Genomic DNA, 15,000 nt, shown 5'->3' with positions numbered 1-15,000 from the left:
ATCTACTCTCATACATTCATCACACATTCTCTCATAGGACCTATGCGCAACCAACGGCAATTGTTTTTCCCCTCACAAGAACTCCAGATGATGGGCGCTTAGGTGGCGTAGCGGGTTAAGCGTTGACCATGTAACCGCAGGGTCCCCGGTTCAATTCCGGCCGAGGACATATCCTGCATGTCATCCCTCCTCTCTCTCTCACCCACCCACACTCAGAAAAAATAACAACAACAACAAAAAGAACTCCAGATGATGACAGGGTGGTTGTCATCTCTTTGGCAGCCATTTCTCCTCATCAGCCTGATGAACGTGTTAATAGCCTCACTAGGGCCATGTTACCCTACAGTTGTGAGAGAGAACATAAGTGACAATTTACAAGTCCCTCTATCTTAACTCACTCCTTAATACACTCATAGCAACTGCGCTGGTAGTCATATTGCGCGTTGGACGCTGGCGTGTTTTTAGCCGCTCTTCGATCCGTCGCAAATGTGTTGTCTTCTACTACTCCCTGCTGCTAATCTTCCCTCTCACAAATACTGTATGAAGATTGTTCTCCTCCGGTTTTGTGTTCTTACCATCTCAGCTGCTCAGCTGCTAATTTTGGGCTGGTGTTTTGGCTCCTAGCCTCTGCCGACCTGCTATCAGCTCAACCAGCTATCCACTGGCATGCTCTACCACCTGTAGAACACGGAACACTCCGGAACACTCTGACTGGCCTCCTCTCGTAACGTTGCCAGGACTCTCCCTGAACTCTCCCTCAGTCCTGCCATCGCGACTTGGCGGCTCTCCAACGCCTCTGCCGTGGTTCGGTGTTTACCTGGCTAACGGTGCCGGTTGCTACAGTAGTTGGCTCTTTGCTGTTCTAATGGTGCTCCTTCAATACTCCTTAACTAAACTCCTCAAAAAAAGTTTGATCATGCATTTGTGGAATGAGTAACACGGCTAACTGTGTGGGTAGTGGCCCAAAAAACACATGAAGGCCACTGGTCGCCAGCTGGAGAGGCTTTCTAAAAAAACTGGTCTCACAGTACATCTCCTGGCTTTCCGTGATCATGTGACAGCCTACAAGGAAGCTCTCTCCCACACCAAGACACGGTACTACTCCCGTCTCATCGGCTTCCAGCAAAGCAACTCCAGAACACCATCCACTATCAACTGTCTACTCCGCCCCCCTGATGCCCCCCATCCCTCTGGTGCTCCTGATCTCTGCTCCAAATTCCTGAACTTCTTCCACACAAAAGTTGACTCCATCCACCAGCAGCTCATGGCGGCAGCCCCTCCCCCTCCACCCGCACCTCAGCCACATAGCTACGCCCCCTCAGCATCGCGCCTTCCCCAATGCTGCCTCTCCTCCTTCTCTCCTGTGGATGCTCCTCAAGTCGCCAAGTTGGTCACCTTGGCCAAGACCTCCACCTGCTCCCTGGACCTCATGCCCACATCCCTGGTAAAGGACTGCCTACCCACCCTATGCCCCTACATGGTGGACATTATTAACACATCTCTGGTATCTGGTATAGTCCCTACCAGCTTCAAAACTGCCTCAGTCACCCCATCCTCAAATAGCCTGGTCTGGACCACCTGCTCCTCAGTAAAACTCTGGAAAGAGTAGCCGCCGGCCAACTCCATCAGCACATGTCCAACCAGGAGCTCTATGAGCCCCTCCAATCCGGCTTCAGATTACACCACAGCACGGAGACCGCCCTCATCAAGATCATCAACAATCTCCTCATTGCTGCTGACTCTGGCCGCATCAGCATCCTCATCCTCCTTTTACCGCTACTCCACTCCTGTGCAGGTGAGATAACTTTGTGGTATTTCCACCAGTTTCTGCCAACACAAAATGCCAATACATGTGTATCGTACTTCTAGCATTATGACTGCCAACGGTCCCTGGTCCGAGCAGAGATTACCTCTCTTGCGATGACTGATGGATAGATGATTCAGTTACTTAGACAAATGTATTGGTTGTAAGTAGCTTTGGATAAAGGCGTCTACTAAATGCCAAAAATGTAATGTAAATGAGAATAGAGAAAATATAAAAAGTGTTTTATAGTACCTCTCAGGTACGGGTTAAATCATGTTTAACTCAAGCTTCATAGAAAACCTCTGGGATTTTCCTCCGTAAAAAAACACTACCCTCAGGAGGAATCCTATAGAAGCCTATTCAACTTTATAGACCCCCTACCTGCATTCTGGTGAGTGCATAAACAACACTATCCTCCTCCTGTGCTTCTTTTCTTCTCTCTATCACCCCTGCATTCACAGTCACACTGTGGCAGCCCTCATCCCCATCCCGCATAAACACCTTACAATCAAAAGCATCGGGAAACTGATGCATATTTCATGGGGACCCCTCATGGAGCTAGAAGAATGGGAGTGCCATGAGAGCAAGCCGCATACTGAATATCGCTGTGTAATAAAAACTATCTCTCTCAGGGAACTGAGGGAACAGCGATTAGCTGTTTAGCGAATGGAGGGGAGAAAACAGACAGGCATTTACAGTAAGTGGTCTATAACACCTCTAAGTTATGCGTGTGTCTGAGCTAGGGGGTAGCAATGCACTAAAGTGCTGATCTGGCACCCAGGAAGCTAACTGTCCATGGACTGTGTCTGCCCCTGAATTGGGTTATCACAGAATTGAGGACAAATGGTCCTCCCCTGCTAGACGAATTGCCTAGCTGCCAAAATCGACTATTTTCTTACTCCTCGTATAGCTCTGCTGTTGTCTGAGTTTGACTGTAATGGCCTCAATAAACTGACTCCCAAATTGTTTAGGATTGTTTTCATATCGTTAGCCTCATAGCATAATTGCCCAAGTCATGCTTCACTTGTGGACAGCCGAGCCATCTTTGTATGTAGTGTCAAAAATGCCTATGTCAAAGAGATGACTTGGGCAGATAGTGATTTTGGAATGTAACAAGCATTCTGATAGGCTGATGGCATAGGCAATAATGCACAGAAAATCAGCAGTGTTAGGAGAGTAGAGTTAGGCAGATATCTCAATTTTGCCAAAATATGACTTAGGCAATTATGCTATGAGGCTAATGATATGTGATATGATAAAGATATTTTTTTCTTCACATTGCTGATTTCGGTTGCAGTACTTCTGTCAGTGATAACACTTTTAACTTGAGACTAATAATACTAAAACCCAAGATATAGTATGCTCCATTATCTTTTGTAGTTTTTCTACCCCAAAGAAACCTAAAAGAAGTTGAGTTTTGACTGTTCTCATATCTGTTAACATACACTATATGGGCAAAGGTATTGGGACACCCGAACATCACACCCTATGTGCTTGGTGACCTTTTCATTCCAAGACCATGGGCATTAATATGGAGTTGGTCCCACCTTTGCTGCTATAACAGCTTCCACTCTTCTGGGAAGACTTTCTACTAGATTTTATTGTTGCGGGGATTTGCTCCCATTCAGCCACAAGAGCATTAATGAGGTTGGGCACTGATGTTAGGCCAGAAGGACTGGCTTGCAGTCGGCGTTCTAATTCATCCCAAAGGTGTTCGATGGGGTTGAGGTCAGAGCTCTGTGTGCAGGCCAGTCAAGTTCTCCCAGACCAAACTCGGCAAACCATGTCATTATGGACCTCACTTTGTGTATGGGGGCATTGTCATACTGAAACTGGAAAGGGCCTTCCCCAAACTGTTGCCACAAAGTTGGAAGCACACAATTCTCTAGAATCACATTGTATGCTGTAGCATTAAGATTTCCTTTCACTGGAAATAAGGGGCCTAGCCCAAACCATGAAAAGAGCCCCAGGCCATAATTGAGTATTGTGTCCACATACTTTTGTCCATAGTGTATCTCAAGTGTCCTGGTAAGAACATTGTTGTCAAACAATATTTGTATCAATTTGCCCATAACCCCATCAATCCACTGTTTAATCTTTTTGGGACGTTCGTGGTTGTCACTGGCTCATCTGTCACAAAGATGTAGTGCTCTCAGGCACCCTCATCGTACTCCGGAGCTATCTGACTAAAGACCTGTCCCATCGGGGTGCCCAAACATGTCACCTGCAATGGATCTCTCATCCTCCTCTGACGTCAGACACAATACAGTCTGTCAGTGTGCAATCACTCTTAAGGGCCCTCTGCTGTTCCTGCTAAATCACACTAGTGAGACATGGAGTCGTTTCAGCTCGGAGCCCCACTGTGCTGTTTATCATGTTTTTTACACACTCATATGCACACGCACCATGTCGGGACACAGAAGCATGTGCACTCTATCTATCTCTCACAATCTCTCTGTCTCTCGTGTGTGTGTGTGTGTGTGTGTGTGCGTGTGTGCGTGTGTGCGTGTGTGCATGTGTACGCACACACTCTTAGGAAGTAGTGGTCGATGCGAGGTCCCTGTTCCACCACCTTCAAACACTGTCTCCTGCCTTGATGTAATTCTCAGCCACAAATGCAACTCTGGAGCTTGTTTCCTGGTGCAGGTGTTGTAATCTAAGGTGTCACGTTGATCATCGTACTTTTGTTGTTTGTGTAACTCTGTTTCGTTCCTGGGTCAATAGCCGTGTTGTCCGCTGGTGAATCATCTTCCGCCCCCGCTCTTGTTGACTCTGGGGACTGGGGGTATTTTCTTTCTTGAATTTCTCGTAGCCTGGGGTGGGTGGAACCCGGCATACACTAACAGTGCTGGATTCCTCCTATCCAACAGAAATACCCACATTTACATAAGTATTCAGACCTTTTGCTTTGACACTTGACATTAACTCAAATGCAAAAATATCGTCGACAAGTCACTCAATAAGTTCAATTGAGCCCATCTTAATGCAAGGATAATAGTTAATGGGATTTTGGAATGAATACCATGTTTTTATAGTGTCTCTGATTTGCATAGGAATCAATTACACACTGTCCCCGCAGGTTGTCATTAACTCACTATTAACTAATTGTAATGTTTTTCTAAGAACAGTGTGAGTGCACCCTGCTTTCTTTCTGGTGCACAGACAAAGATATCGGTAAAACGAAAAACCCATCAACACTATGGCTTTCACGATAGGCCACTCTTGGCACTTCTGAAGGGAAAATACAAAATATTGCTGGAATGATTTTTCAAAGCACATGAGAGCAGCTGCTGCTTCTTTCCCAGTGCACCGACCACTTGATGTGAGTTACAGCCCTAGCTCCCCATACCTATAAAACAAATGGAAGCAGGTTTTTAAAGATCAGCCTAGCGCAGCTGGAGTGATAACACCTGGCTCAAAGGCTTTACTGGGGGTTTTAGAGTCAAATCCCACCACAGTTGTTTCGGTCACACTGGGGCTTATAAACTCACTGTGTGTTTTACACCTTATCCCTTCAAGCAGCAGTGGAAGGGCAGAAGAGACATTTTGAGAACGCAGTTCTAAAGGTATCAAATGAAAGCTTTGGATGTTCTATCTATCCACTGGTAAAGAGTCCATCAGAAGTATATTTTTTCACGCTGGCATTGTAAAGCGCTTTGGAATAAGGCGCTATACTGTATAAGTCAGTCCATTTACCATTACCGTTTATGTATGTGTACAGCACAAGGTCCAAGGTTCCGCGGCAGTGGCTATGGGCGTCTTGCCCTCTCAATCAAAAATAAATATAATTTTGTTTATTATTATTATTTTTTGGCTGGAAAAGGTGGATAAAAAGAGGGCAACATGAGCTGCAGCAAAATGACAAAGGATAGTGTAGGCTATGGTCTTTGGAGAGTGTGATGGACTAGAGTATGTCCCCATCTGTGAATAGCCTGAAGGCAAACCATTCCATTATACTACTTCTTTATCCTACAAAAAAGGAATTTGCATTCATAACATAGCCATACTGTTATTCAGAATACTTCAGTGTTGAGAGCACTTTCCCTCTCATTCTGTGCACCACTTTAATTTGACAGACAAGTTCAATGGATTAAAACTTGACATTTCTAGTTGTCTCAATGTTTTGGCAAAGTTCTGTTGACAAAAAGTATTTAAAGGAACCAAAAGCCCAAATGTTTTTTGTAGGGATGGGACTAGGCAGTGTGTCCTCCTGTTCCCAGCATGCATCAACACGTATTAACTTATAACTTGTGTTTTGTAACTTATAATTGTATTTAACTTTATTATAACTTTATTAAATGTTATTAAGTACTGAAATTATGGGTAGATTTGCTGTTCGGTTTGATGACCCCAGCGTTTAGTTTCATGTTGAGTAAGATTGATTGAAATTTCTCTGATTGGCTGAAGTTTGGAGCAGTTTGATTGGCTGAAAGTTGGAGCCCTCTGATTGGCTGGAATTTGCAACCGTCTGATTGGCTGAAATTCTAGGCCCTCTGATTGGCCAACATTTGCAACAGTCTGATTGGCTGACGTTCTAAGCCCTCTGATTAGCTGACATTTCAATACCTCTGATTTAGACTGCCATGTATTTTATTTTTTATGCCATTTTCATTTATGCTATTAAATTGACAAAGACCTTTTGCTCAGTCTTTCAATTGTTTTAGCCTGTGAATTGGACCAGAGTAATTGCCCCTGTGCAAAGTCCTCTTTAGCTTTGCAGCTAATTTGTCTTCATTCTAATCTAGGGTAAGAACTTTCTATACCTTTCTAATCCTAAAAGTCACTAGAAATGAGCATTCAAAAGCTCTCCCCCGAGCAGCTCTGTGTTTCCCCAGCTCTTGCATTCTCCTCACCTTTTCCTCCCCTAACCAGTTTGCATCTCTGGGAATTACATCCAAGCCCAGCTGGTGGCAGGCCACAGGGCCATTTTGATCTAAAATAGTTTCCGATCGAAACATGTTTTAGGGGTGTATCCTTGCAATTTGTGCATTGATCTGTACGTGTTTTTCTGTGAATATCTGTATGCTGTGTGTATTACAATGATTTTATTTTGCTGGAAACAGCCAGCGCTAAGGAGAGAGAGGGACGGGGTGGGGGGGCGGGGAGTGTGCACTGTCATTTTGTCCTTCAATTGATCCTGCTGAGATGTGCTTTAATGTAAAGTGTTACTGAATAGGATATAAGCTACATGAATGAATGGACTTTATTGTCATTGCTACAGTACAGGTACCAAACAACGACATTTAGGAGGGGTGGCTCCCCTGGTGTTAGGAAAGGGGAAAAAAAAAAAAAGAAAAAAAAAATCACAAGAAGGGAAGGAGCTGGTTTACATAAATAAAGGCTATGTACACTATGCACTATACTATACTGTACAGATAGACGACTAGGGTTGTCATATTGCACAATAGTGTTATTTCACATTTATTTAAAGTGTCGCAGTTTGCAGGCTTGAAATGTACATGTTTGTGCCTCAGCACTACACCTGATTTTTTCAGTCCAGCAGCTGCCATCAATCCGTCCAGACTGTCCAGGGCCCAGAACCTAGGTCTTTGCTGTGTTCAGGGCCTGGACGGCCCTGTGGTAGAAGCTGTTCTTCAGTCTGTTTGTCCTTGCGGCCAGGGTCCTGAACCGCCTTTTCGAGGGCAGCCTGGTAAAGTGTTCGTACCCAGGGTGGGTCGGGTCCCTGGAGATCTTGGAGGCCTTCCTGAGACAGCGTGTGTTGTACAGCTCTTCCTATCCATACTATATGTTACGGTACATGTGGGAATACGGTACATGTGGGAAAACTAGGGTTAGGGTTAGGTGCTACGTCGACTTGGTACATTCTGGCATGTCTAACCCTAACCCTAACCCTACCCCTACCCCTAACCCTAACCCTAACTGTAGCACCCTAGCACCTAACCCTAACCCTAGTTTTCCCACATGTACCGTATTCCCACATGTACCGTAACATAGATACTGGATATACTGTAGCGATGTGAGAATGTGTTTGCAATTTTATTGGATGTTACATCCCAGGCAGGAACCATCTCCCATATGTCTGTAGATTGGTTGTTAGTTGTTATGTGCATCCTTTTTTCTGACCAGGTAGGACTATCTTACATTTTGAGTTTGAGGCCTATGCAGTTTTTGTTTAAATGGAAGATAACTTGAAGGAAAAACTGAATTAAGAAGTGAGCTCTGAGCTTTTATTAAATTAATGTATTAAAAATAATGCACTAATCTTTCATAAGAAATTATGAATAGTAATGAATGTTCATAGGGGACATCAAGTGATCATTGCATCATTCACAATAAGTACAAGTAGTAATAATATAAACGAATAAGGTCATACTTTAGTATGTGGAACACTTAGGGCCGGTTTCACAGACAAGGCTTAAGCCTAGGCCTGGACTAAATCACACTTTCAATGTAACATCTCCATTGAAGATGCTTTTTAGTCCAGGATTAGGCTTAAGCCTTGTCTGTGAAACTGGCCCATACAGTATTAGACAGTAATTTGTAACTTATAAGTTGTAAGAAAGTAAAGGACAGTAAACACTTCTGTGTTTAAGGAATCTTTTACTTGGTGTATCAGGCAGCAGAGTAAGTCTATGCTTTGGGTCCAGCCATGTGGCTGCATATCCTGCTGGATGTTCCCTTGATGCCATTTCTACCTCCTTTATCTTTCCCAGACTACTAAACGAGTACCCAATAATAGCAAGCAAAACCTTTTATCTATCTTCCACATCTGCATTAGTCTGAAGAGCATTAGCCAAAGAATGGGGCAGACAAGCCATCAACACACCACACGTGTCACAATCAAGCTATGTAAATCAACATGGTGTTCTACAGTAGCTAGACAATTCCACAGGGTCCCACTGAGGCAGGTTCAAACATCATAACATTCCAAACTATTGAATCGATGTCTCGTCGTGGTAGACATTGGTTTCACTGTTGTGGTGAACACCGAGAGCCTTGGTTCCATCACCCTGAACTGGGGTAATTGTGGTTGTCTAGTGCTACTGGGAACCTTACTGCATCGACCAATAAACTATCCCATTGTCTTTGTGTGTGGCTGTGTTGGTCTATTCCTCTTACTGCATGTCCCCAACAAGTAAACAAAGGCTGTCTGCACATTCGCTAAAGCTGATGCAGATGTGTCCTCTAAGGCTGTTTGTGTGACAGCAATGATTTCCTTTGGTCGGAAAAAACTTCTCCTGGGATTGGTATGTTTTTATTACGGAGGTTGGCTGTTCAACCTGATTCTGTAGTAAACTATTCTCCTTTTCCTTTAGCGGTTAACTTCTTCTTTGTCAGAATGAAGGTGGCGTCTGTGTATTCTTTTAGTGCTGCTGTCGCTATTTGACTTTTCTTGTGTTTTTGTTCTTTGGGGAATCTGTGTCAAATTGAGATTTGGCCCCACTCAAATGGCTCATCCTTTACATTTATTGACATTTTGGACATTTTGTCTAAAGTAAGTGAATCATCTGAACATCAGTCGTCATAAGGAAAAAAGAAATCTATGCTAGGACTAGGCGCCATTAGCAGTCACAAGAGGAAGCTAGAGGAAGGAAGGACCTACAAGATGAAACATAACAGGGATTGTACATCGTAGCCTATTATCCATCTTAACCTCCAACACTGAGCTACACTCTCACCACCACAGCGTTACCCCACAGCTTCTTATCTCTGGTGGGTTGCCAGCCAGATTCAACCTTTACTCCAGGCACAGTGGTAGTAGGCCATCCTGCGTTTTGGGGGAATCTCTGACTATCACTGTCGCTCGTAATTCTGCCACAATGCGGGCCGCCCTTCAATTTGAGGGGAAGCTGAAGTGGCAGGAAATCAGCTCCGCGGCCCATTAACCCCGATCACGCTACACTGGCCCTGATTTACGACATTGCAGCACACTTCTGAGGGTGAACATTAAATCAGAATAAATCTAGCACCCGGAGAGGAGGCCCACCAGCTGGGGGGAGGACGCTCTGCAGACAAGCACACGCCTCATCGTCCAGTGGGGCTCTTGTGTAAACTATCAGTTTTATCTCTGAGTGCTCTACCTTTGGGTAATGGAAATCCAGCGTTGCCTTTATATAATGTATAGGGCTTTGGGTGTCAGAAATGTGCTGCATAAATGCTTCCCATCATCGTTCAGTTTATCCCTGTTTACTCTCCCGCAGTTTACCTCTATTGTTAATCTTCCCCAAAACATGCCCTCTGATTTCCTACTCTGCTGCTAGTATGAAATAGATCATGTCTTACTGTATATGATTTTGCCCCCTATATTATTGATATGATGTGCTGGGTAATATTGACATTATCTGCAATTAACCATAATCAACCCATACTGGTAGCTGTTTGTCTTCACTTACATTATAGATCAGAGACATTTAAACACCCCACTATGAAGCAGAGAAGAACCGAAAGCTACTATGGCGCAAGTAGATTGAATAAGCTTTATTTATGTATAGTGTAGTATACTATCTAATTAGAATGACAGTGGAAGCAGTGGTGTGTGTAATAAAACAGTCATTTCCTCTGTGATGTTTGGTAGGAGAGTCAGCTCCAAGAGTTTTGTTGTCTTCAGATCAATGCTATTGGTTAAAAGCTTTGGTTATACACAGCTCAATAGGAATGGTTCACTGCATTGTGGTACACCGCTCAATAGGCACAGACTCAGGGAGCTGGGCTGTGCCCAATCAATAGTATAGTTAAACACTGACTAATGCACATTAAAGCTGATGAAGACGAATGGTCCTGTCTGACTCATTGTTTTAACGACAACACCACAGGACTACCACAGCGACTAGGCTGGAGTCTCAGGTTGTGTGGCGGCGGTGGGCGGATGGAGGGATGCTGTTTGGCCTTTGAGGCTAATACTGATCTCTCTCTTTCTTGTTTGGTCTTTCTCTGGGGCCGTCCTCTCTATTGGCTGTGTGTTCTCTTTATTAGCCAGACTCCAGACTGTGAGAATGGCTTGTCGCTTGAGGGAGGGAGATGGTTATTGATTCTCCTCTCCTGTCCCACTGTTTTGGTCTGTACACCCACACAGACTCCTACATACGACCTCTCTCTCTCTCTCTCTCTCTCTCTCTCTCTCCACAGGCAGGACTGGGAGTGTCTCTTTATTTCTCTCTTGGCAGTGCCATCAGAGTGTCTAAAGAGGCTAGTGTTTACCCTCCTCCTTATTGTGATGAATGGGCTATGTGGGTTAGCATTAGCATCAGCTGCTGGACTGTTTGTACTCCTGCAATAGGGCATTGGGCATGTGTACTCACATTTTCCATTGTAACCACTGTTGTAAGGGACTCATTAGTTCACCTGCCTGTTTTAAGGCATGAACGGACTTACTAAAAACCCCTTTCACACATACGAGCCTTCCCAGTATATTCCATGGAATTTCCCGGGTACTGGGTATGTGTGAACGCGACTGACCAGGGAAATCCTCCCAGGCAATTACCCGGGTTGGGACCATGTATGATTCCATGGAATGTACCGGGTATGTGTGAACAGAAGCCTGTTCCGGCACGCAATGGGTTACGTATGTCTGACGCAAGACGTTTTCACATGGAACAAGTTAACCGATCACAGCGAGTAGTTTCTCACTTTGTACTTTAGGGAGCTAGCTAGTTAACCCACATCACATCGGCCAAAGTAGTGATGAATATAATTCTACATTGATTGATCATTCTATGACAGCAAACCTCATCCAATGCAGAAAATATAACCGGCTTCCGAAGTTTGCGACCATCCACCACGATGAAACTCCCATCTCCCCCTGGCATGTGACCGACCCGCTGATACAGCCCTACTAGCCCTACTAGCCCTATGATTTAGAAACCGGCAGGTTCAGCTGTGAGGAGGGAGCACACTTCACTTACGACACCAGTTAACACTAGAACAGCCATGTGAGTAAAGAAACATTTTATATCTTTGCACTCAAACAAATTTCAGGACCCTCCTTTCTTGACTTTTCCTAGATATGTGCGTTCTACCACCCAGTATCCTTACATTTTCAAAATCACACCAGGATAAGCTAATATAAAGCTATTGTTCAGTTTTTCTGTGTAGGAAGCAGGCCAATTAGTGGTTGTTGTGTGTAAACAGCAGCTTGAGCATTGTAACGAGGCGGCTCTTTTAGTAGGTAAAAAGCATGGCTGTTCTAGTGTTAAAGGAGAATGAGGACAAGAGAGAGAGAGAGAGAGAGAGAGAGAGAGAGAGAGAGAGAGAGAGAGAGAGAGAGAGAGAGAGAGAGAGAGAGAGAGAGAGAGAGAGAGAGAGAGAGAGAGAGAGAGAGAGAGAGAGAGAGAGAGAGAGAGAGAGAGAGAGAGAGAGAGAGAGAGAGAGAGAGGGAGAGAGAGAGGGGGATAGAGAGAGGGGGATAGAGAGATGAATCGATGAAAACCTCAAAGAGTGACGGGCCGGCTTTGTCGCTAGAGCGACAGGGATTCTACGTCGGCCAAGGTTATGAGGATGTTAAGACGTATCACAGGTGGTGGTGTCTGTGTCCATCAGTCAAGTCCATCGACAAGTCAATCTATCTCCATGTACCTGTGTTCTATCCTTCCTTCTGATAGCTGCCCTCTCCCTCTCCCTCTCCCTCTCCCTCTCCCTCTCTCTTCAGGTCTGACTATGACCTGGAGTATGACAGTTACCCCGATGACCTCTATGACAGGTAGGGGACCTGCTCTCATTGACAAACCCCAAACATCGCCAGAGATTCTGGTTGTTTACTGTTGAGGCCAAATATATGTTTAAAAACAACTAGAGATCCTTCTGTGTTCTTTTGTCTACTGTAACAGTAGCAGTGGTCACCATCCCAAATCTTGAAGGGTGCGCATGCTTTTGTTCCAACCCCCAGGACTAAAACAGCTGATTCAATCCATCAAAGTGAACCTGGAGTTTGTGTTCTTGGACTAAAGCTGGTGTAACCACTTATATACAGATGTTCTGTGTCTGAGATTTAAAACCAACAACTTAGTATGCTGTCTTGAGTTACAATAATGCCATTCAGTAAGATGTTACTGTTTATGCTCTTGTGTTGTCAAGCCCTTTCTGAGAACACAGCTCGTTAACATTTTCCATCTCTCCCTCTCGTGATTGCATGTCTCATCATGGACACTCTTATCTCTCTCTCCTTATTCATCTGAGAGGGAGCGTCAGGCTGGCTGTGACTCTCTGAATCAGGCCCCTGGGTGTGATGTCATGTAGTATCTCTAGTGCTAACTCAAACCGCCTGCCTTGTAAGACACAAAGAACTACAAAAAAAACACAAAAGACACAGTGGAATTGCCACTGAGTGATAATCGTGTGACTTTATAATGAAACGGCTTGAGAAGTGTCAACGCTAGAATGTTCTGTTGGGAGCCTCAAAGCTATAGCATCTCCTTTGCGCACTGAGGCGCCACTTGAATAGTGTAATTAGCTCTGCTTTTGATTGGCTGAGAGAGCTCTTTCTGCTGATGAAGGAAGCTGCAGGGAGAGGAGATAAGGGAAGAGAAGTGCAGAGGAGGAGAACAACTGGAGGAGGGAGTTTCAGGAGTTTGAGACTGAGAAAGAGAGCGTCTCCATTAATGTCGAAGAGCTGCTGAGTGTTAGTTTTGAGGGAACCAAAATAGATAGCAGTTTAAGTAATATGATACCGTGTCCAGATGTAGTATGTATTGTATAATGTGTACTGATGTATTGTTATGCCTAGAGGACGCACTTCAAACCTACCTGCCAGAGATAAGTTGAGGGACCTTGAGCATTACCGCACCACTTAAACGGCCCTTGATGTATCCTTGCTTTTTCACAGCTAACACCACTCATTGACGTCTTCCCCTGTGGCCTACTGAAGGTGACACAGCTCTTATTTCTGTACATTCAGAAATCAGCAGTTTCACATACACATTATTTTAATTTATTGGTGGCCTTAAAGGTGCACTGTTAAAAGAAACTGCTTTGCAACCCAAAAACGGGTGGCAACTAAGCAATTTAAAGCATTACACACATCTTTATTTTGCTGGTGTTTGCAGACCAAGTACTGAAACACATTTCTGTGAAAATGTCAAAACAATACCCTTAAATAAAAGCTGACAATCTATACTTTAACCTTATAGTAATTGTTTGATTTAAAATGTAAACGTTGAGAGTATAGACTAGAGCCAAAGAATGGCCAAACTATGGTATGATTTGGTTAACTGCCAATGTCTTCTTAATCCTGGTCTTCATTGTTTGGTCATCTTGTTTGTTTGATGTGCAACATGGCTAATGCTTTCGCCATGTGGGCTTGAAGCATGGGCATTTTAAGTTTGGCCATATTGAATAGTACCTGGCATTGGCCATCTTTCATATCAAACAACAAACTAGTCAGTATTGACTGTTTACGATACTAAGGAGCAACACAAACTATGATTTGGATAGCTTCGATATTGGACGATAGTTATGTAGGTCACAGGGGTCACCGCTCTTATGAAGAGGGAGCACATGGGCTGCCTTCTTTGGCACGCACGCTGTCTTGTTTTTGGTTAGGTACACAACTCGCTATGGTTTCAAAACACAATACGCATGTTTTGAGTCACTTCCATCTAAGTGTAATCAGTGGTGCAGTGGTGCAGTGGTCCCAAGAACAGATCTAGGAGCCTTTAACCTCAATTATGTCCTTGATCATTGGAAGGCAAAACATGAAATTGACCTTAGATCAGTGCTAGTTCAGAGCTAGCTAATCCTAAAGTACACTGGTATTAGATTGTACATGTTGATAGTAATCATAAAAGTCCTTTTTGCCATTAACAAGCATCTGATGTAGTCCTGTACATGATGAGTCAACACTGGCTTCTTCATAAACCCACTCTGTACATAAAAAAAATTCACTAAGCCCCGAACATATTCTCCCTGAGCTCATCATGTCAATAGGAGGTCCTGTGTAAATATTTATTGGCAGTTATCTGCTCTGGTGCGGATTAAAAGCTTACCGAGGTACAGTACTCTCAAAGTAACACTTGTCACTCCTTCTTGGATTTGCCTTTGTTACCTCAGAGGACCTGTATGGTATAGGAGGAGGTTATGATGACATTCACAACTTCCCAGTCGAGTGTCCCTTTTCTACAGTGTGTTATGCTTCTCCATTAAATGTATCTGCTACAGGGAGCCTCTAAGTTGGGCCTTCCTTATCCAACCTGACTCTGGGTCTCAAGGCCCCTTGGACCAGAGGAAACACTGTAGCAGTAACT

At 44.2% G+C, this 15,000-nt stretch overlaps 1 protein-coding gene across 1 annotated transcript in view; it reads left to right on the top strand.

The window, feature by feature from the left end:
* LOC308165329 (RNA-binding Raly-like protein) overlaps positions 1–15,000 on the top strand; it is a gene marked incomplete at its 3' end in the record, with an annotated part of 31,653 nt that overhangs the window by 11,637 nt on the left and 5,016 nt on the right. Inside the window, exon 3 of the mRNA XM_080539487.1 lies at positions 12,411–12,461. Within this exon, the coding sequence (XP_080395613.1) occupies positions 12,411–12,461 (51 nt within the window). The remainder of the gene's footprint in view (positions 1–12,410; positions 12,462–15,000) is intronic.

Source organism: Nansenia antarctica (genome assembly GCF_963989245.1).
Source record: "Nansenia antarctica genome assembly, chromosome: 9".
Taxonomy (NCBI): Eukaryota; Metazoa; Chordata; class Actinopteri; order Argentiniformes; family Microstomatidae; genus Nansenia; species Nansenia antarctica.
Note: the sequence above shows the minus strand (reverse complement) of the source record. Positions and strands in the feature narration are given on the sequence as shown.